This window comes from Amblyomma maculatum, chromosome 2 (genome assembly GCF_055883805.1).
Source record: "Amblyomma maculatum isolate TAMU_Amacu chromosome 2, ASM5588380v1, whole genome shotgun sequence".
Classification (NCBI taxonomy): Eukaryota; Metazoa; Arthropoda; class Arachnida; order Ixodida; family Ixodidae; genus Amblyomma; species Amblyomma maculatum.
Window position 1 is genome coordinate 87,012,301 of NC_139345.1, and position 23,887 is coordinate 87,036,187.

General features: G+C 46.5%; 1 protein-coding gene across 1 annotated transcript in view; it reads right to left on the reverse strand.

Moving 5' to 3' along the window:
• Positions 1 to 866: 866 nt before the first annotated feature.
• tim (timeless) overlaps positions 867 to 23,887 on the reverse strand; it is a 37,443-nt gene continuing 14,422 nt past the window's right edge. Inside the window, exons 11-18 of the mRNA XM_084594692.1 lie at positions 19,888 to 19,988; positions 19,373 to 19,556; positions 18,809 to 18,871; positions 17,616 to 17,751; positions 16,133 to 16,435; positions 15,588 to 15,662; positions 15,344 to 15,512; positions 867 to 2,263 (exon numbers count right to left, since the gene is read on the reverse strand). Of these exons, the coding sequence (XP_084450818.1) occupies positions 1,923 to 2,263; positions 15,344 to 15,512; positions 15,588 to 15,662; positions 16,133 to 16,435; positions 17,616 to 17,751; positions 18,809 to 18,871; positions 19,373 to 19,556; positions 19,888 to 19,988 (1,372 nt within the window). The 3' untranslated portion in view covers positions 867 to 1,922. The remainder of the gene's footprint in view (positions 2,264 to 15,343; positions 15,513 to 15,587; positions 15,663 to 16,132; positions 16,436 to 17,615; positions 17,752 to 18,808; positions 18,872 to 19,372; positions 19,557 to 19,887; positions 19,989 to 23,887) is intronic.

The following is a 23,887-nucleotide window of genomic DNA, read 5'->3' on the forward strand; positions in this document are numbered from 1 at the left end:
AAAATGGATGGTTAGCTTGCGGGTATAGTTAAACATTGGTGGTCATTTTACACAGTATAGACAGCGAAGCACCCGTGATTCTTGTCATTTCCTGTCGCTACTTCAAGATATGCACTTCATATTGTGCTTGTTGTTTCAACTTGTGCTTTCTGCTGTCAGCTAACTCTCTTCTCTTTACAGTCAAGACATCACAGAACTTATTTCATTTTACTTTTTTTTTCCTTGTATTGCACTTAGCACAATAAGAATTCCATGGTAGCAACACTGTTCAAGGATTTTGTAGAAGTGCAGAATTGACACTGACAACAACAGTGATGAAATGTGCCATGCTTTGTAATAAACTTGTTCTATTGTTGGAAGTCGATTATGCATGGTGGGGGTTATTGCGTGGAACAAAGTAAGGTTTTCCAACTGGCCATTTGATGTCTGGGCCACTGGTGCTGCACGAATGGTTTGGTAGTGCAGCATAGGTTCGTGAATCTTATGTGCACTTGGTGTATTTGACGACCCACTTTCAGTAGAGAGTTACCATCTCTTGCTAAGTATGTGTACTCTGCTAAACTGCTATTTAACTTTAGCTACAGGATAAAGACCTGCAGTGCAGATATTGACTTTGATGATGTGAAGTGAATGAACAGTGCCAGCTGATTGCTTCAGTCGAAACTTTTTTGAGCCAGAGAGAATGAAAAGAATTCATAAAGCACTTTTCAGTTGCGTAAGTTTCTGGAAGAATTTTTGTTAGCATGCTAATCCATTAGGCGACTTGCTCAAATGGGCCGTGTATATGGGGAAGCAATAGTTTCAGGCAAGCTTTTCGTGCAGAACTTTTGCTGAAGGTGTGTGAAATTCAGCATTTTTATGTCATTGCTATTCGAAACTGCTATTTTCCCATATTGCCCAAATAAAAGCCACATTAGTTTTCTTTGTAAATAAATCAACTTATATGTGAATAAAAGGGCAGCTGCAAGCAGATTTGCTATTAAGGGCCACTCTATGACTTTCATGAACAAGAATGTTGGATAAGCCAAATTCTGGTACTTAAGGGACACATTTGTCAGTGCCTGTGCAGATTCGAAATTTACGCCTCATTGTCTGACATCGCTTATAAAGTTTTCATTTATGCAATGTCGGCTTATAATTTGGCTTAGCTTAATGTCTTTAATTGTTGCTAACATTTCTGACCTTAGTCAACTGTGTTGCCTGTACACCAGTGACTTGTATCTTGACTGATTGATGGAAGTCTTGAGTGCTTCTAGTCTAAAATAGATGCCTTTGACTCTTTAGTTATCGATTTAGGCATAGTACTGCCATTAGAAGCTTCAAAGGCTGCTTACGAGTCACCTTTGATTGCTGTAGTCTGCAGTTCTGTATTGATAAAAGGGCAGACAAGTGATCTGAATGTGTTATGAGATTATGGGGGAAACAAGGTCATTCTTTGTATTTATAGAACTATGCAGGATGTTACCAGTAGCACTGGAAGTGAAAATTAGTTTACACAGAAATCTGTGCAAGTTTGCTAAGCGTTCTGCAGTATAATTGGTACTCACGATGTAGGCTAATTACATGGCTAACATGGACAGAATAGCACAAATAACTACTGTTAACAAATATGTCAATTATTCCTCTCCATTTTTGCACCCCACGTTTTGCCTATCTGTTGGTCATATGTTGTTTGAGAGTTTGCTTTGTCGCATTTTTTTGTGTAAGAAACAAAAAAACTGCTTACAAGCAGACCATATTGCACACTCTGCGCGCTATGCGTTTTCTCGGGCTGTGTTCCTGTCTTATGCCTGCAACAACAATCGGCATACAGCCTGCACGTTTCGGATCCGGGCGGCACACAAGAAGCAAGCAAGCACAGTAGTCCTGTATTGCGGAGATGGAAGGGGTCGGGGGCGGCATCGTGTTCGAAGCGGCCGCCTCTACGTGCCTTCAGCGTCGTCGGTCGTCGAGCCACGGAGAGCGGTGGGCGTCGTCGGCACGGCATTATCCGTGCCGTTGCAGAGTCTGGCCAGCTTGCGCGATGAGAGTGGGCCCAGCTTTCGAGCCGTGGCGTAAAGCTTATCGGCGGCCCACGAAGCCGGGATGCAAGGACAGTGTGCGGGGCCCGGCCAGTCGAGGCCGAGCTTGTACAGCAGCTGCCGGAAGTCAGTGTTCTTCAGCGCACTTGACTGCATCTCGCTGAAGGCCACAATGGGCACGCTCTGCCCCAGAAGCGTGTAGTGTAGCGCCACAGGTTCGGCGTCCTCCAGCGGCCGGTTTTCTGCAATGGTCGGAGAAAAACGTTGCATGAGGGAGTTCATTTTACAGCAAACGGGAGTATGAAATTAGGTCGTGATGCGGTTCATGCGCTCTCCGCAAGCACTGTTGGCAACAGTATGAGTGCCCGAAGCCCAAATGAAGACATTTATACTCCGTCAACAGGGAGTTTCAGAATAGGGGAACCCAACCTGTTAAGATGATAGGGTAATAGCGGGGTGACAATGCGGAGGGGTGCGGTACATGCGCACTAGCGTCCTGCTATAACCCTATTCATCTGGACACTAATGGCGCATTCGGTTGGGGGGATGAGAGCAGAGGTGGTGGTGACAAACGTTTATTGATCCAAAAGGGGTGGATGTATGCATCCGCCGGATCTATGAACATCCAGCCCTTACAGATACTGGGTGGGGTCCCTAGTACGGGACCCCAGTGGCATCGGCCGCTGCCCGGGCGCGCTCGACCAAGGCCTTTTGGGCCTGCAGGTCGTAGCAGCCGAGCAGGGTCGCCTCCCAGTCCTCCCGAGTGGGGTTGGGGTGAGGAGGAACAGCTGGGTTGGATGGGCAAGCCCACACCATGTGGTAGATGTCCGAAGACTTCTCCGCACAGTGCGGACAACTGCCCGTGAAGGAGGGATTAAAATGTTTTAGTGCTGCCGGGCACAGCAGAGTGTTGGTATAAAGACGGAGTAGAAGCCGCTCCTCCGTCTTAGATAGACCTTTACTCGGGCGAAGGTAAAGGCTATGACAAGATTGATAATAAAGAACAATGTCTTTAAAAGAATACGCGGGTTCAAATTCGAGATCCTGATCTAGGGGGTCGAGATGGGAAGCCCGGAAAGAGAGCGCGCGGGCAGCGGCGTCGGCTGCCTCATTCCCCTCGAGACCCAATGAGCAGGAGCCCATACTATATTCCGGTAAGCGGGGTCCCCGGTGTAGGTGCAGTTTTGAAGTAGTCGGTAGGATAAGTATGGCACCCAGCCTTGCTCGACGTTCCGACAGGCCCCTCGCGAGTCGGAGATAATTGTTTTAGAATCTGTGTGGGTGGCTGCCAGCGCAATGGCGACCTCCTCCGCGTGGGTTATGTCACGGGCGCGAAATGTAAGCCCGTTAACAGTTTTGGATTGGTGGACCACTACTACGGCCGTGTACCATCCCCAATAGTGGGGGCCGGAGGCGTCCACGTAGTAAATGCCGGGTTTCGACCCATAATGGCGGCCCAGGGCTTCCGCCCGCGCCAGGCGCCGGCCATTGTGGTCTTCACGTGTCATGTTTTTAGGAAGAGGACGTACGTGGAGGGCGCATCTCCACTCGAAAGGGAGGCGTACACGATCTTCCATAAGGGTGGTATGTTGGATGTGTAGCCGGGCAAGGGACCCGACAGTGTCTTAGAAAGACGTGTGTATTGGTTGCTTAAGTGAGCCTCTCGGATCTCCCGGAACGTATTCACCATGCCCAGGCCCAGTAGACGCTGGTTGGAGGTGTTCACGGGGAGATCGAGGGCTCTCTTAAAAATTTTGCGCAGGACAACTTCGAGTGCATCCTCGTCTTGTTTCCGAAGGTGGAGGTAAGGAGTCGAATACAAGATTCGACTGGTCACGAATGCATGCGCCAGCCGCACGGCGTCTTTGCACCGCAACCCCCACGTTTGTTAGAAACCCGGCGGACCATGCGGCCCACCTGGTCCCCCACCTTACGGAGTTTCGCCAAGGTAGTATACGACCGTCTATGTTGATGAATGAAGAGCCCCAGTACCCGGACTTCTGTGCGTTCAGGAATTGATCCTGTCTCTAAAAAGAGCTCAATTTTGGCCGTACACTTTGGTGAGGGGCGTATGTGTACAAATTCAGATTTTTGAGGGGAGCATTGAAAGCCGCAGCGGCGAGCATAACGGTCCACTATGGTTGCCGCTTGCTGCAGGTTGGCCTCAATATAGAGAACCTTGCGTGGCCCACAGGGTGATGTCATCGGCATACAGCGCATGGCCGACGTTTTGAAGCCGCCCTTTTGCGCCGACCCAAGAGAGAAAGAGAAAAAAAAATGGCGCGAATATGACGCTTTATGCCACGGGACTTCCTCTACTCTCGCTTTAGACGAGGGAGCAGCCGGGAGTGCACTCGGGTGCTCTCAGCGGAGGAAAAGCCCTCCTCCTCTACAATTGGGGTCCAGTGATTCTACTCGTTGGGGGGGGGGGGGGCAGGTGGTGAAGGGTGGCAGTTCCTGGCCCTACGGGGCTGGGACGGTAGGTCGACGCCGCTTCCGGTGGGGGCTAGCCAGCCACCGAATTTTATCTGTTGTAGGCCATTGCACCCGCCACTGCTTCACTGGTGGACGACGACTGTTGTTGCGGCGCGCGTCTTTCTCCCTCTTCTTTTTCCTTCTCTATTTTCTCTTCTGTCCGCACAAGGCAGCGGAGGTGGCTCAGCTACAGAGCCAGTAGCAGGCCCGTGCATTTTCTTTTCCTTCTTCCTACAGCCACAACTCCTGCTCTCTCACCGGAGGGCGCCCGCTTGTCTGCGAGCACTTTCGAAGTGCTCTCGAGTGCGCCTGCTCTCCCACTCAAATTCGCCATAAGAGTGTCGCCACGAGCTTTAGGCCGACATAACCTGTGTTATTGTATCCCCTCCCGTAAATAAATCGTAGTCCTTACCACCACCACCACCACCCTATTCCCCTAACCGATAGGGTCCCCATATCTAAAGCACTCTAGTATGGAGTAGCTCGTTCATTTCCCTAAAGGGAACGACAACTGATCAAAACGTGAGTGTCGCGTTCCTGAAATTATGGTAGGAATTAAAATATCTTCCATCGTAATGCAAGAATCGCGTACCGCAATATTGAAGAGGCGAGGATTTGTAATTTTAGTTTGGCTATAAGCGACTGAGGGATGACATAGTGAGGGGCTCCGGAAATTTCGATCGGTTAGGGCCCTTTAATGTGGATTGATATCTCATATTACACGGATGTCTTAATTGCTTTACATTTCCCTCGAGAAGCGGCCGCCGCGGCCGGGATTGAACCCGCATCCTTGGGATCAGCAGTCGGCACTCCAGCCACTGTCACTGCGCCGGGCAATTTTGCATTGAAAATCTTATACGACGCACTAGTGAAGCGCCATCTTGCCGTGAAACAATGCTATTATAGGTGCATCCAACCACTTGATTACGTCATGGTAAGATCGATTTATTTGATTGAATACGTTAGTGTAGGAATTTGGTTTCGCAGTCTAGAAATTCGCTGGCTTCAGCTGCCGCCCTGGTACTGCACAGCAACCGCAGGTGGATCTCGGGCACATAGCGACCCTATCTCAAAGTCGGAGCTGGGAGCCACCGCCTCTTTGTCCTCCTTTGTGGGGTTTGCTATCGTTTCCAGCTATCAGTTTTACTGCCAAGCCCATACCATGTGGCAAAATGAAATGTGGTCAAGGCTCACTGGACAACGGGGCTCAAGTGGCAGGAACATGTGGTAAAGGACATATAGGGAGTTCATGATGATAAAGTGGGCGCAAGCGGAACGTGGACACAGAAAAGAAGACAACAGGACAAGCGCCGTCTACTTTTCTTTGTATACGTTCCGTTCGCGCCCACTTATTCATCATGAATAGCGTTCAACTAGCCCAACTTTCCATTCTGCTCATATAAGCTATTCATACTATTCATAATATAGCTATTCATAAGCTATCCGCAATGTTAGGGTGATTTTTTTAACCTACACTAGTGTAGAAAATTTCTTATAGACCAACACCGATCTGTGAGTGAGCAAGATGTGGTGGCGCTTCTGTTGCCAGGCTGAACCAACTGGGGCTGAAAAGTAGGGTTAGCGCCCATAGGAGTACATAGAACCGAAATATTTCAAAGCAGCCTTCTCATTTCACAGGGCACCTATGATGTCGTTATTTGGCACATAGAAACCATGAATATCCCAAAACAGATCGTGAAAGTATGAAATATCATTACCGAGGTGAAGTGTTTTTAAAACACCGCGAAACGTATGGGGGTGCGAGTTGGGAGGGAGAACCATAAAAACACATAAAAATTACAAGGGTTCATCGCTGCTGAACCAAATATTGAGCGAAAACAATAGCTGCGGGTGTCCGAGTGTTCTCTTTTTCTTCCTCCGCCCACATATAAAGCCCCGCTTTAACCAAGCCTAATGAACATGCCTTAGTGGCCTATAGGGGTAAAGTGAATGCCAGGGTCCTACCAGGCTGATTCTGACATAACCGTCCCATATGAAACGAGAGACCCAAGTTGGCAGCTCCTGTAAGCCCATCTCTCGCTTTTGTGTCACGTGGGATGTGACGTCACGCGCTGCGCCATGGCTGCGACCGCGCTACGCCGACCGCTTGTGTTGGTAGCCCAGCTCTCACCCTAGTGTCACGTGGGGTCTGACGTCAGCGTCACGTGGGTGCGGCCGCGCTGCGCCAATCGCTTGAGTTGGTAGCCCAGCTTTCACCCAAAGTTTATAGACCCTAGTGTCACATGGGGTGTGACGTCACAGCGTCACGTGGGTGCGGCCGCCCCACGCTGAAGGCTCGAAACCTAGAGTAGTATTGCTTTCGCAATAATACACAACTTACTGCAACATTTTTCTCGTTTCGCAGAGCACCAAAAGTGGTGGCCGGTCAAACGTTGGTCAGCGCTTTGAAGAAGTGTGTGAAAAAGTATGCTGCGTCATTGCAGAGACAATCTACTTTTAAAACACCTCTTAGTATAGAATCAGAGTTAGAAATGCATTGCGGTAGCGTGGCCCACAAAAAAAAATATGTATAGAACGATTCGCAAAGAAGCTGACTTTGCGCCTACGAAAGCAGTCGTTTGTTAAGAGTAAGTGCATTGTTTTAAGACCATGAATATATATAGTATATATATCTATATAAGATGAGGTAGGGGCGCACAAACGAAAACAACGGTTTATTTCCGACGTTTCGGCCTGGCCCCGCCCAAAACGTCGGAAATAAACCGTTGTTATCATTTGTGCGCCCCTACCTCATCTTATACATATTTCTGGATCCTGGAAGACTTTTATGGAACATATATATATTGTTACAGCGCGCGCCGAGGAGCGCTGCGCCAGAAAAAGAAGAGGCGCGGGACGAGCGCGCGGCGCAAGCGCGAGGGTTAGAGAACAAAAGAAGAGCGCCGGGGCAGGTGGTGTTGGCCCGGTGTCCTCCGTTCTTCTGTGTCTGTCTCTAGGCGGGCACAGCGTCCCACAACATTTTGGTGTCAGAAGTGGGATCATGCCGCTCACCCGCTCCCAAAGTCAAGGACCCGACGTGCCAGACGACAGGACTCTGCCATCAGGCGATGGCGCCGACGACGCAGCGGCTGGCGCTACTAGACCTAGACGCTCGGAGGGCCTCGGTCCTTCGCAGCAGCTGGATGGCGGTATTGAGCGCCTCCTGGATATAGTTACTCAGCGGATGGACGCATGGGAAGCCCGTCTGACTGTCCAGGCTATGGAGATGGAGGCTCTCCGGCGCGACTCGCCTTGTGCCAGCCGAGCCGAACACAGGTCATGAGTCTTTAGGCGTCACTGCCACCGCTGCCTCCAGCCCTGCCGTCGCTGGGCCTGCTGTCGTAGCCGCCAATAACGTGCTCGGCGCGGGTACATCATTGGACGGAGTGGAATTACCCACATTTGACGGCACAAACGCAAGATCCCGACATTGCGGCCATAGTCCAATTCCTAGCACCGCCGCCGGCGCAGGTCTCCGTAAACTGCGCCAGGTCTATCGAATTAAAGATAATCTCTTGTGTCATGTGAGGTGGCTTCGTGGTCGACCACCCGTGTGGTTGCCAGTGGTGCCAGCAACACTGCGGTCGCAAGCCTTGCGCAGCCTACACGACGCTTCCACAGCTGGTCACCTTGGTCGCGGCAAGACCTACGCACGAGTGTCGGAGCGCTTTTGGCGGCCTAATATGTCCAGAGACGTCAAGGAACACGTTGCGTCCTGCCAGACGTGCCAATACCGGGAATCGTCCACACGAATAACCAAGCCGCCCCCGCAGGCTTTTTCGCCGTCGAGTTCACCTTTCGAACTGGTTGGACTGGACCATTTGGGCCCATTCCCGACGACGCCCGCCGAAAACAGGTATATTCTGGTTGCGATCGACTACTTTTCCAATGGGTCGAAGCACTGCCCGTTCCAGACACCTCTTCCGCTCATGCCGTTTTATTTGTGGAACAGCATCTCGTTCTTCGGCATGGTGTGCCCCGACGCCTCATCACGGACCGTGGGATCTGCTTTATGTCCCATGAATTTGAGCGAGCCCTCCGCCCCTTCGGCATTGCGCATTCCACTACACCCGTCAATCATCCCCAGTACAATGGCCTCGTGGAGCGTGTTAACCGCACCCTCACGGATATACTCGCTTCCTACGTGACTCCGTCCCACAGAAACTGGGATCGTTTTGTTTCTGCGGCAGCTTTTGCACTCAACACTGCGAGTCAAGAAACAACGCATGTCACGCCGTTCTCAGTCGTCTATGGCAGAACACCCTCCATCCCTCTTGCCGCGCAGTTGGGCCTTCCCCATCAGACTGCGTCACCAACTGACTCCGCCCAACGACTTCGTTACGCCCACCTCGACGCTCAGCGCAACCTTCTCACGGCTCATGCGCGTGTGCATGCGGCAGCACCACCACTTCCCTCCTTCCGGTCCGGTGACTTGGTCCTCGTTCGCCGCACCATCCGCGCGACTGGCAGTGCCACGAAGCTCATGCCCCGATACCGCGGCCCTTACCGTGTCGTTTAAAAGCTCGGCCCCGTGACATACCGCCACGAAGACCTCCCCGAGCATCGACCATGCAGTGTGCACCACATTTTCCCGGAGCATGTGTCAAACATGAAGCGATATGTCAACGGCGCCAGCATTGATTCCGACTTAGATGCCGGGTCATCACCACTACTGTCGTCGCCTGCTGCCTCATTGCCCTCCCCACGAAATGCCGCCCCATAAGTGGAGCGCCTGCTGCAGCTCACCGACACTTCCCCCCATTGGAAAGATGTTACGGCTCGCGCCGAGGAGCGCTGCGCCAGAAAAAGAACGCCAGCGCGAGGGTTAGAGAACAAAAGAAGAGCGCCGGGGCAAGTGGTGTTGGCCTGGTGTCCTCCATTCTTTTGTGTCTATCTCTAGGCGGGCACAGCGTCCCACAACTATATAAATATATGAAGGAAAGCAGCCAACAGTCGGCGAGGCCAAGGAAAGCATTGGGGATTATGTTGTATGTCTTTTTTTTTAAATTTTTACTTGGATAATCACAGAAATAAGCAATGTAATCTGTTTAGGGGAAAGATAATTAAACACAAAGTAGAAGAAAAAAAACAACGTGCCGATGGTGGGGACCGAACCCACGATCTCCGAATATCGTGTTTGGTGCTCTTCCAACTGAGCTACATCGGCCGCTGGATCACGGTGCGTGCATCCCAAGCCGAAACGCAGAGTCGCGTTCTCTTCACTCGCTATATCTTGTGGTACAGGGCTCTGTTTTGATAAGTGTTTGTTTGTAGGCACCTAAGTGTAGTGGCTTGTTCTCGGCTTAGTGTGTCATGTGGAAGTGCATACTTTCTACGCCTCTCCCTACACGCTCGTATGTGTCTGGTGCGGAGAAACTGCTACACTATACCACACAACATGGAGATGTAGGACAAGATCCATAATGCCTAAAATAGATAGCCCTAGTCCTGAGCAGTGGGAGGACTTTTTAGCCGACTCGAACGCACAGCATCAGCTCATGCTGGTGCAGCGGGCCAGAGCAGCTGCTGAGGCCAACGGACTCCTGGACAGAGGACTGCCGACTACTGCTCTCTCCTAACCCACTACCCCTAACACCAATTTTCCCCAATAAAGTTTATCAATCAATCAATCAATCAATCAATCAATCAATCAATCAATCAATCAATCAATCAATCAATCAATCAATCAATCAATCAATCTTCACTCGCTAGCGGCGTCAGCGGTATCAGTCAGTCGCTGCTGCCTGTTCGCCGCGCAACGTTCCTATGGGCCCACGCGCTGCTTCCCGCAACCTCCCGATAAATTAATTGCTCTCTTCATTTCTCCGACCACAAAGCTTCTTTCATGACAGCTAAGAACTGTTAGTGGAGTGTTTCTTGAAGGAATACGTGTCAAATATTAAACAAAAAGTTGTCTGTAATTTTACATACGAGTCTTGCTCGAAATCTTTGCTTCAAGCTAGCGAAAAGGTGAAAGGTGAGTTTAAAGCATTGTTTGTAGTGTGCACACTAGCGCAACAGTTCATCGTCATTTATTATATCTTAAGGACCCCTAGGCGGGGTATTGCATAAGGAGGAGAAAATAACAAAAACACAAGCAATATGGACTCCTCCATTTCGACTTTCGAAATATGCTTTCGAGCAATTGTTCTCTGCCCCGCTGGGGTGGTACAGGGGTAAGACGCCCGACTACTGTGCCGGGGTACCCGGGCTCGATCCCGACCGCGGTGGCTGCGTTTTGATGGAGGCGAAATACCGAAGAGGCGTCCGTGTGCTGTGCGATGCCAGCGCACGTTGAAGATCCCCAGGTGGTCGAAATTATTCCTTAGCCCTCCACTACGGCTCTTCTTTCTCTCTTCACACTTTCACTCCCGCCTCCCTCCCTTCCCCTACGATGCGGTTCAGGTGTTCACAGAAACAAGTGTGACAGATACTGCGCTTTACCCTTCCCGTGAACCTCTTGTTCTCTTGTCATTTGGGATACGTTCACAGGAATGCAGGAATCATTGCGCAGCGGTTTTCGTCTGTGCTTCTAGATAACTATAAAACTGGGGAGGTTTAACTCGTCTAAATCTAGATACAGAGCCGAAAACTCTGCTGGATGATCGGACTCAGCTTGACGCCGCCGGCACCGCCGCTTTCCGGAACTTTGTGAAGGTCTCCGGAGAGCGGACGGAAGGCTCCTTCTCAAAATTTTTACAGACACAATGCTGTGCCCGACAGTCTTGAAGCACTTCAATACAGACTTTGATGGGGACCGCAGCCTGTGTGGAGCGACCTTATCGGACGTTTTTCACATAGTCTGGGCCTATCCATCCAATCCCCGCCGTTCCGAATCCTTCCGGGGTGGTGCAGTGGTAAGACGCCCGACTACTGTGCCGGAGTACCCGGGTTCGAACCCGACCTCGGTGGCTGCGTTTCGATGGAGGCGAAACGGAGTGGCGTCCGTGTGCTGTGCGATGTCATCATCATCATCATCATCATCATCATCATCATCATCATCAGCCTGATTATACCCACTGCAGGGCGAAGGCCTCTTCCATATTTCTCCACTTAACCCGGTTCTGTGCTAGCTGCATCCACTTGACCCCTGCGAACTTCTTAATCTCATCCGCCCACCTAACTTTCTGCCGCCCCCTGCTGCGCTTTCCTTCCCTTGGAATCCAGTTTGTTACCCTCAGCGATCATCGGTTATCCTCTCTTCGCACTACATGCCCTGCCCATGTCCATTTCTTCTTCTTAATTTCCACTAGAATGTCGGTAACTTGAGTTATTTCTCTGACCCACTCTGCACGCTTTCTATCTCTTAATGTTACCCCTACCATTTTTCGTTCCATAGCCCTCTGGGTTGTCCTCAACTTAAGTAGAACTCTCTTGGTTAGCCTCCACGTTTCAGCCCCATAGGTGAGTACAGGCAAGATGCAACTGTTGTATACTTTCCTCTTGAGCGATACCGGTAAGCTGCTAGTCATAATCTGCGAGTGCTTGCCAAATGCGCTCCATCCCAATCTTATTCTTCTTGTTATTTCCTTTTCATGGTCTGGATCTGCGGTTACTACCTGTCCTAAGTAGACATATTCGCCTACTACCTCCAGTATTTCGCTACCTAATGTAAACTGCTGTTCCTTCCCGAGGCTGTTGAACATTACCTTAGTCTTCTGCATATTGATTTTCAAGCCTACCTTTCTACTTTTTCTGTCTAGGTCATCAATCATTATTTGCAGTTCATCCCCCGAGTTGCTTAGCAAGGCAATGTCATCAGCAAATCGCAGATTACTGAGGTATTCTCCATCTACCCTTATCCCTAACTGCTCCCATTCCAAGTCTCTGAATACTTCCTCTAAACAAGCTGTGAACAGTACTGGGGAGATTGTGTCTCCTTGCCTAACACATTTCTTTATGGGAATTTTGTTACTTTCTTTATGCACAACTATGGTTGCTGTGCAGCCACTATATATATCTTCCAGCACTTTCACGTACGGCTCGTCTACCCCCTTATTTCGCAATGCCTGCACCACCGCCGAGGTTTCAACTGAGTCAAATGCTTTTTCGTAATCAATGAATGCTATGTATAAGGGCTGGTTATATTCCGAGCATTTTTCTATCACCTGATTGATGGTATGGATATGATCGATAGTAGAGTACCGTTTCCGAAAACCTGCTTGATCCTTTGCTTGATTGCAGTCTAAGGTTGTCCGGATTCTATTAGCGATTACCTTAGTAATATACCTTATACGTAACAGACAGTAAGCTGATTGGTCTGTAATTTTTAAGGTCCTTAGAGTCCCCTTTCTTGTGAATGAGGATAATGTTTGCATTCTTCCATGGTTCCGGTACCGTCGATGACACCAGGCACTGCGTATACAGGGTGGCCAGTTTTTCTAGCACGATATCCCCCCCGTCCTTCAGCAAATCTGTAGTTATCTAATCCTCTCCAGCTGATTTCCCCCTTTTCATAGTTTCTAGTGCTTTCTTGACCTCGTCCTTCGTCACTGGTGGAACGTCTGACTGTTTTTCCCTACCGCCAATCTCATTACGGTCCTGACTACTTTGGCTACTGTAGAGATCTGTATAGAACTCCTCGGCTACTTTGACTATCTTTTCCATATTAGTGATGACGTTGCCCGCCTTGTCCCTTATCGCATACATCTGGTTTTTGCCTATGCCCAATTTCTTCTTTACTGCTTTAAGGCTTCCCCCGTTCTTTACAGCATGCTCAATTTTCTCCATGTTATACTTCCTTATATCGGCCACCTTGCGCTTATTGATTAGCTTTGATATCTCGGCCAATTCGACCAATTCGATCTGATCTGGTGCGATGTCAGTGCACGTTAAAGAACCCCAGGTGGTCGAAATTTCCGGAGTCCTCCACTACGGCGTCTCTCATAGCCTTAGTCGCTTTGGGACGTTAAACCCCACAAACCAACCAACCAACCAACCATTACCCACTCTTCTAGGGAGGCCTGGGAGGCGGCGCTGCTCAGCTGCCATGACCTATACAGTCCCAGCGGACCTTGGTCGCCAGGGGGCGAGCGGCGTTAGACGCTATTGGTGCTCCCGAATAGGAGCTCAACCTAGATTTGTGAGGGCCTGGGCCAATAGGGCCTCGGTCAAAACACCTCCTTATGCAAAGAATAAATGAATGTTTGTCACCACCACCATCATCGAAGAGTTGACGCACTCGGTTGGGTATGTGTCCCATCCAAGGCAAAACTTGAGGAGAAACGCCGGTGAACCAATTGCTATAGCACCCTCTCAGACTCTCCTAGTCACATGTTACTAATGCGACAGAGCCAGCGAATGCGAAAAGAAGAAAGTTATACTATCTGACATCGCTGTGCTGTGCGATGTCAGTGCATGTTAAAGATCCCTGGTGGTCGAAATTACTCCGAAGCCCTCCACTACGGCACCCCTTTATCTCCTCCCGCTTTCACTCTCACCTTCATTCCCTTACGGTGCGGTTCAGGTGTACAAAGATCAAGTGTGACAGATACTGCGCCTGCTTTTTCTGTGAGCCAACCAATACCATCTCACAGTCACGCGGCGAAGCCGAGAAAGCGGCTCAGCTGCGCCTCACCGTAGCGAGTTTGGCAAGTTTGTGAAAACGAAGAAGCAGGTGTGCGTAGTAGAAGTGAACACTGCCGGCTCTGCGCGCCGCACCTGCGGTCAAGGCCGAACGCTCGCCAAACTTCACATTGGCAAGCATTGGGTAGTTGGTCTTTTCGTTCTAAAAAAAAAAAATGAACAATGGCAGTGCGCAGTACACCTTCACTAGCTGGCGCACGTTCACATATTCGTGAATGTGTCGCGCGTTTGTTATCACAAGGGGACCGCTAAAAGTTGAAAGCAAAATATCATGTGGAGTTTTCCTCTCTAGCATAAAAACGTGTAGGCTTGCGGTTTTCAATACAGCTACCGGGGTGCATGCGTTATTTCTCTCATCGTGTGTTGACAGGTGCGCCGTTGCTCGGGCTTCTCACCATGAAAGGCGCTTTAAATAAAAACAAAAATAATGCTCCGAACGAGCAATTGGATATGCATTTTACCTTGTGGCGTACGTTTAGTTCGTGTCAGCAGCCTTTAAAGGGTAGGCTTACTAAAGCTCAATATTGTAGAAAATTCGAAAGCGAAGTTGCGATATAGTAACTTCGGTATAACAATAAAGGTTCCTTTAGCTTTTCTTTTTTTTTTTTTTGATGTGACAGTAGTATACTGGGTGAGAAGCACTTCATCGGATGCCCAACCGTTCTCTAACGCACATATCATTGCTTTTGTGGCTCGTTATGATAATGGCGCAATTAATATATTTAATAAGCTGGAATAGCTGCCTATAGGATTTGTGCCTAATATCAAAGAGGAAAGGCTGGTACCTGCGCAAGTTTGGTTATGTTGAGCTTTTACGAATACTGGGTCAATGCTATCAGCCATGGTGCGACAGTGGTCGAGAAGGACAAAGTGTATGCCGTAATAATAATGATAATAATGCATTAGTAGTATCGAACTTAATAATGCCAATCTCTTTTCACCCACGCTGGTTCGTGGAAATTTTTTGTTGGTAATAACAGGTGTTATTGTCATTTTAACAAAAAATAACAACGCGCTTGTTAATCGCTGCTTATAAAGCTACTGCTGATGTTAGTGATATTCTAAGTCATTGTTTGCGTCTTCCTTGTTCACGTTTTTCTTTTGAACTGTGTTTGATATTGTGCGCACATTTCATCGTAAAAGCTTAACTCCTCATAAAGAGAAGTTCGTTGGTTAGCACTCTCTTTTTTCGTTTCACGGGCAGTCACAATAATCGCCCAGGCCAGGGAAGAAACAGTAGTGAGTTCCAGTGGAGCACTTACTTAGCTTGACGTAGCAAACTTCCAAGAATTTCTTCTGAATCCACTGGAGCTGTGGCTCGTACCCCATGCCTTTCAGCTTCAGCACTAAGTCGGTGATCTCTGACCATTCCTCGTTTTCGATGTCTTGGGTCTCTGGTTGTTCTTTGGGTTTGGAGGAATTTTCCAAGAACTAGAGGAAAAAAAAATACGTGTTAAGTTTGTCGATATAAAGGATCAAGTGAAAAGTGTCCTGACATTTGCTCACCTGTTTTTCCTTTTCTTCCAACCTTTCGCACTGGGTACTTGAGATGACCCGTTTGAACTTGAGCTGGTCCAATATCTGAGAATAACAAATGCATAGGAGAACCATATTCTTCTTTCCGCAATGACAGTGACAATAACCGAACCGACTGCGGTCCCCTAATGATTGCAATAATCTGACAGGCAAATGTTATCGTTACCGTTGTACCAGACAGCACAAAAACTGTCCGTCTTGCGACAAGATCAGTGCTTTGTAACTTCTTCGCTGAACCCCGCCTGTTAAGCTCATCAGTCACGGTTCCCTAATGATTGCAAGACTCTGACAGGCAACTGTCATGGTTAACGTTGTATCAGGCAGCACAAAAACAGACCATCTCGTGCCAAGATTAGTGCCTGGTAGGTTTTTTCGCTGATCCATGCCTACCAAGCTTCTTGGGGATTTTTCTCTCTCGTTATCGTCACTTGTTGAAAGCATATAAACTCAAATCGCGGACTTGGGACTGCAGTGTTTCGCAGAAGTCCTGCGTGCGAAGTTTGCATGGCGCTTACCTCTCTGCGGGTGCGGCGTACGTCGTTGCGACGCAGGTGCTCGACGATCTGGCCGACGGGGTCGCTGTCGTATTCAAACTGGAGAAAGCACCAGTAGAGCGCGTTGTCATCGCCCTCGTCACTGCAGTCGCTGCTGTCGCTGCTGTCGTCGTCGTCGTAGAAAGGCGGCACCACAAGCGGCTGCGTGCTGGAAGCCGAACCGCTGCGCTGCATGCCCGGGATTCGCTCCGAATACAGCTCCGGGTTGCGCCCGGCGAGTTTCAGGTACCGGTTCATCACGTAGCCCACCAGGTCTTCATACAGCTGCGGCGCGCACGTGCGCTTAAGCGTCATGTGCACACAAATAAGGACTCTTCACGTCCTGAAGGCAGTTCAGACAGATCTCACTCTTCGCACATGTATTGCTATTTGAGGAACACTTTTCGATCTTCACGGTGCTGCTAGATGATCACGACACAGACCGTGCACGGTCCAGTATTTGTCCCTTAGCAGTGAACGTGAATAAGACCTGCGATCACGTTGGCTATCTATTCACGAATGAATGCGGAAATAAAATGTCGAAACTTGAGTCCTTTTTTTTTCAGGAAACTGACTTATTTAACCATGCTGTCCTTTTATGATCGACATCATTTCTTTTACCATTTTTTTTTTTTCATCTAGGAAGGCTGCACGTAAATTGCATACGATAAAAAAAAGAACCATAGAACATGCCATAGGCTGTGTCATTTTTTCTGAACCTTTTTGTTTTTATTCGTAGGAGAAACAGGCGCGCCAGATTAGGTTTGTTTGTGTCGAATTTTGTATATACTGCCCTTAAAACCTCGCTATATAGGTCTCTTGGTGCTCAACCTACTCAAATTTTCTACACTTCTGAACTGCAGTTAGTCGCATAGAATTTGTATTATCTACCGAGGCACCATTTCATTACTTCAGTTCAGTGCAATCTGCTTTCCTCTGCTTGATGGCTAGTGACAGTTCCGATACTTACGAGAATGGCACTCTTACTTCAAAATTTGCGCTTGTGTGAGAAATAGGTAGAGAAAGGACTTTGTTTGAGGTTACAATGTCTGGGTATTCCTTCCTCGTGCGACCTTCTTGGCATGCCTGCTGCTCTCCATGTCGCCTGTAAAGGGTGCACCGCCACATGCAGAAGCACTCTGCGGAGAAGCGCCTATATTTTCAAGTGGCATATGTTTTTAAAGGAGGGAGATCAGCCAGGCAGCGAATGAGCCGGTTTGTACGGAATTTAGAGCAAAGAAAAAACGCCACTAATGTGAATTAGGTTACAATGTTGGCAAAGTTACGTAAACAGAAAAAAAAAAATAATCTGGCGTTTGCTACATGCGTTAAAGGTGAGATGAAAAGTACAAAATTTCCCTATTTTACTTTAGTAACATTCCAGTTTTCTTAGCTTTTCCTAATTAATTAGCTTGATAACGTAATCCCAAGCGGTACCTTTTCTACGGTAGTGCTGGAGACCTACCTCGGGAATTTCGGCGCCTTCGTTCAGGATGTTGACGAAAGAGGAAAGAATATTCGGATGAAAAAGTGCTTCCGGGCGCTTGAGGTCACCAGCAACATGGTGCATCATTGTGAAAACGCAGTCATTTACGAGGACGCTGTAAGAAGAAAAGAAAACGCACAAAAGTTTTAATATACTATGTTTGTTTTTAATGCGTCAAGATCAAAATGAAGGCAACAACGCAAGTAATTAACGTTGGAAATTGTGACACATATAATATTTTGAAGTTCTTTCGCTGCTAATGAACTTAGGGTGGTGGGAAAGTGTTTTACTTACCGTAGAAAATAGCTCGAGGAGTGTACAAACAGTATTTTTTTCAAAACCGAAATGGATACGAACCGTCAAGCTTTGCTAAGAAATACGAATAATGTAGTTAGAATCCAAATGAAATACGACTAATGCAGTTAAGGACCAAATAGAATACTAATCGAATAGTGAAAGAACCGAAACGAATACAAATTGAATGTTTATGCGAAACAGCAAATTGCTTGTAGCTGGGATATAAGCTGCGGGCTTAAGGTTCCTGGTCGAATGACACAGCGCCTATATTTTCTAGGGGCGCGCAACTCGAAGCTCTATTAGCTGTGTATCTGTCATGCCACACGCATAGTAAAATTACCTTTCGGTGCTGATGGCGACAGCGAAAAAAATCTATAGAGCAAAATGTCATTTATTGAGAGGAGAGAAATTTATGAGCCATATTCTCTAAAAGCGGGTACGAAGGCAACGTTTGGTAAACCTGACTGATGCCCGTCGCGTCGCCCATGCTTGAGGACTTTATGTACGAACACTATAAAGGCACCATATGAATTGACAACTTCGCGCCGCTGAGCCATGATTCGCTAGAAAGCCAAAAGCGGCAGCACCAGCATTCTGTGCGGCAAAAGTGTGGGTACTATGTTTGCAACAGCGTGGAAAAAAATTGCGCGTCGCTATTTGAACTTAATGCCAAATATTTGAAAACAGTTCGAAAACTTGAGAACGAATTCTATTCCTTTCGAATAATTTTGAGCATGCATTACCTAACTCCTTCAGCGAATTGAATAGGAAGACGTTAGATTTGCTAATTTAAAAATTTGAATATTTGTATACCTCTAAATCGGGTATCGACATCACATCACAAAAAATATGATGATTGAAAATTGCCAATTTACCTGTTCGTGCGGTAATCTTTCAGTATAACCCCATATCTTTCCATCACTTCTACGGTCGCAAACCTAGAAGAAAACACAAAAATGACACGCTGTTTAAGCCAGCTGCACATTTTCACACATTCCTGCGTCTGTGTCTAAACGGAATAATTTAAGCAGTCACTTCAGTCTTTTTGAGAACTCGTTTGTGAGCTAGTCGGCGCAGAGAGTTTTAAATGCAATGGAAGGGTTGAAAGAGTAACTATGGAAATCCTAAAGGACTTTAAAGAACGTACTTTTGTATCGCTCAAGGTGCACCGAGACTAGCTTTGATTACCGGGGCACTGTTACAAACATTCAGCTAGAAGCCGAAAAAAAGTGTATTAGTTTACAGAAATTGATGGGGGGTCACATAGATAGGAAACCTAGTTAGATGAACGTTACTGTCATATTTTTATGATATTTAGGAATTATTTTTGTTGACAGCGACGGTGACGTCGTTCGCAGTCTTCTGCTCTAGAACTGTGCACAATTTCCGGTCTTGTCTAAGTATCATTGCAGTTGAAATACAGAGCAGCCAACACTCACTGAGAAAGGTGTCCGAGGATGTCGATGTCCAAGCCACCTTCAGTCTTCTGGGCATACTCTAGGATGAGCAGCAGTAGGTGGTTTGTTATTATCAAGTCCACAAGGGCCTGACTTGGCATGGCGTTCCATTTTCGGATTAGCAGTAGAGGGATGTTGCGAAGGTCCTCTAGCCGGGCCAGGGAAACTGGAATCAGATACAACGAGGTGGCTAATATGAGATTTAGTACTTGTCAGTGAATTTCAAATCAATAGTGTTTGCATTAGGATAGAAAAGGTCAGGAAAAGGTGACACGTGACCAGATCTTAGCCTGTAGTCTTAAAAATTTTAAATAAAATTTTTGCTTGGCATATGGCCATACATGTCATGGTGTTAGTGAGGCATTATATAAAATTGAACCAGACACAGAAATGACGAGCGGAAGCGCTATGGCTGCGATTCATGTCAGGCACTAGCAGCATATTTATCTGTGACGTCATTGTCACCATTAGCATTACCAGCATGCTGGACTGCTCACCACAAAGGCGGCGCATGTCATCGCCGACGCCCTTGCAGCGGCTGTTGTACGTTCCGATGGCCGCGATGAACTCGCGGAAAGCGCGCACCACGAGGTGGTACCTGAAACAAAATACGAATGGTGTCAGGAGACGTGTGTGACACGTTTGTAATCGGCCAAACTAGGATGGTGTCTGGAAAAGAAAAGCGCGTAAATTGAACAAGTAACCAATACACTATAGCGCAGCAAAAGACGAGGACACAAGAGCGAGAGACGAACACCACGAGCGCTCGTGGTGTTCGTCTCTCGCTCTTGTGTCCTCGTCTTTTGCTGCGCTATAGTGTATTGGAATCATGTACCAACAAGCCCAAAAAACCACGCTACTGAACAAGTAAATCGGTCTTGACTCAGCACTATCGCAAAGCAGAGATCAGAATTTGTTCGAAATTCATCAGCTAGTTTCACTTCCCATCGTGCGTTTGAAAATGAACTGTCAAAACGTGCTTTCTTTTCTCGCTCAAATTTGCTGCGAAAACTAACCAAATAACAAATATTACTATATCAATGTTTCCTGGTAAGGTTGTTTCAGCGCAATGCTTAAATTTATAAAGAGATGATGTATGTTGGGTACGCCAAACTCTAACAATTACTTTTTTTTTTCGTAATCACAGCATTATTTTTCGTAAGCTGAAAGGAGGTCATTCTGTAAAAAGAAATGCCTGGCATCGCTTGCCTGCAGGGTTGATTGTGCTCCGAATGGTGTGTAGAGATAGTTAAACTCAAGCGTTAGAATGCGGAGAACTGTGCAAAGTAATTTTATAAGACATGAAGTTAACGAAATTGACTTTATATTTCACGTTGTACATGCTACGGCCCCTAACTTCCAATGATCGAGATACAAAATAGTCTATGTAGAGCTGAGAGAGGTCTACAGAAACAGAATTAGGATAGGTTTTATTTACGTCCCATCTGATATCGATATAGTTCGAAAAAGTACCTTCAACTTCCTAACATACTTCATAAGTGCAGAAGTGACTGCAGAAGTGACTGTATCATTAAAAAGGCCGCGGTTTACTTGTAATCGAACTGTTGGTTTAAAAGCAGCTACGCAGCCGTCCTGATAGAAATTGCGATCATCATCAAAATCACTGTCCAGGCAGTTGTCAGATTTTGCCTACAAGATACTTAATGCAGCCTACAAGCTACTTAATGAATACTACTCGTCAATCGCCCCTTTCAGATAAATTATGCACTGTTAAAGAGCTGCCTCAGTACTTTAATAGTAATCAAAACTGACAACGATGAGCCAAATTAGGTTCCCTTCATGCCAGGGAACATGCTTAACCTTGTTTGTTAACTGACGGTAACACGGTAAAGCAGTTTGCCTGTAAGTCCGCCATACCAGGGGGATTTTTATTAAATGCAGGAATTAAAATATCGCTTTCGTAAAGCAATTAAAAACAGTAGTATAGAAGGAATTGAAGTTCATCGTCGGTGTTTTTTAGCAAAACTCAGAAAATAGCAGTCTGACAGCATCTTCAGCAGATATGAATAGTGCATGAAAAGGGGTCCCGAGCAGATGCCGGTGACAGCTGGATAATAATAATAATAATAATAATAATAATAATAATAATAATAATAATAATAATAATAATAATAATAATAATAATAATAATAATAATAATAATAATAATAATAATAATAATAATAATAATAATAATAATAATAATAATAATAATAATAATAATAATCAATCAATCAATCAATCTTTATTTAATGTGCGCAGGAACAACCATGTGGTCTTTGTGCTGCAGCACAAATAAAAAAAAAAAAGAAACAAAAATGAAAAAGCACAAACATGTTTACACACACAGAGAGAACACAAAAAAAGAAATAAATAATACATGAAATGACAGACGAAAAGTATCACGGAAAGTAAGCAAACAATGAGTAGCATCACTTATATACACAGTGAGAGAATATTTTAGCACACCAGGAAATAAAGAAAAAAAAAAAAGAACGGTAGATAGAAGAAAAAAACAACAACAAATAACTGACATTGATTATAGTAATATAGAAATATACATAAAATAAACAACCCTTCCAGGCGCAACAAGTGCATGGTACTTAAAACACAGGCTAGAAATACAGAATAATACAATAAAGAAGTAAAATTGAACAAGGGGCAGTAAGATTCGAATATAAAGTTTAAAGTTGAAATATAAGTAAGAAACGGATAAAAAGTAGTTCACGATACAGACAGCATTGAACAGGAGAAAAAGCAAAAAGTGAAGTAAATACAATTTAAGGCTAGAAAGTGGGAGTTTTAAGTGATAAAGTACTATTTAGAATACAACGCTACGAACATCCAATGTAAATGAACAGAGCGAGTTTTGGAAGATGTCAAGGTGAGGACAAAAAGAGTTAAATAACCACTGCATCCTGTCCAGAGGGGAGTGGGAATGAAGAGGAGAAACCTGAAATGGTCTGAATTCCCTCATGCTCTTTCGCGGAACGCGCAGTAGGATGTACTCTAAGAGCTGAGGGCACATAATGTGGCCATGAAGGAGTTTGTACAGAAATATGATATCAAGTCTGATACGACGGCAGTGAAGGGAAGGAAGATTCAGTTGGGTGCTCCTGGTGGAGCGAGAGGGGGAAGTTGCACAAGGAAAGCGATAATGAAATATCCGTAAAAATTTTTTTTGTACTCTGTCAACCTTGTCCAAGTTCGATTTGCAAGTGCCATTCCAAACAACCGACGCATACTCCAAGACCGGCAGGCATATGGACAGGTACAGTTTTAGGAACGGAAGTGGAGTATGGAACTCTCTCGAAAGTCTGCAAACGAATCCGAGTGTGCGCATAGCCCGCTGAGCAATGCGGTTAGTGTGAGAGGAGAAGCTGAGGGTGCGGTCAAAAAGTACACCAAGGTCATTAATTTCATCAACCCTATCCAACAGCACAGAATTCACAGAATAATGGTAGAGAAAGCTATGTGTTTTACGAGTAAAGGACACAACCCTAGTTTTGGAAGAATTGAGGGTAAGTCGATTCATCGCACACCAATCAGAAAAAGCAGATATGTCCGATTGCAACAACACGCAATCTTGAAAAGAATGTATTACCTTGAATATTTTTATATCATCAGCATAAAGAAGAAACGAGGAGTTCTTTATCGCCGAGGAAACATCATTAATAAAAACGGAGAAGAGAAGCGGGCCTAGTACTGAACCTTGAGGAACTCCACTCGTTGCAGGGTAAACGAAAGAAGTCTGTCCATTGACACTGACAAAGCAGAAGCGATCAAGGAGATAGTTGCGTAGGAGGGCTACGAGTGAGACTTCAACACCAGAGAGTAGAAGTTTTTCAAGAAGTAGTGAGTGAGTAACAACGTCGAAAGCTTTGCTCATATCACAGTACACAGTGTCAACCTGACCCCTCTGAAGGACTGCTGCAGAGGCATACGTCATAAACGTGACTAGGTTGGTAGAAGTAGAGCGACCCGACATGAAGCCATGTTGATTCGGTACTATGATATGTTTGAGATGGAAGGAAAGTACGCTGTGCAAAGCTAATTCGAAAAGCTTAGAGGTTGCACATAGAAGAGAAATCGGACGATAATTGGAAACATCAGATTTGTTTCCAGACTTGAAGACAGGAAACACGCGTGCCATTTTCCACACGCGAGGAAAGGCAGCATTTTTTAAACAGTTATTAAATATGGCAGTCAGTACTGGTACGAAGATATAACTGAAGGCTTTTATTATGGCAGCTGGAATGCCATCAGGTCCAGGAGACAAAGAAGGTCTCAGACGCTTAAGACTCTCACTTATCAACTCCTCGTCAAAGAGAATGGAATTAAATAGTGCACCAGATGGGAGGCAAACGGAATCACAATGTGGATGTTTGTAAACGGAGGAAAAATGTTGTGCAAAACTGTCGGCAACATCCCGAATTTCCGAACCCTGAGAGTCAACTAAGCTGATACTTAAATCTGATTTAATGGAACGCTTGCGAA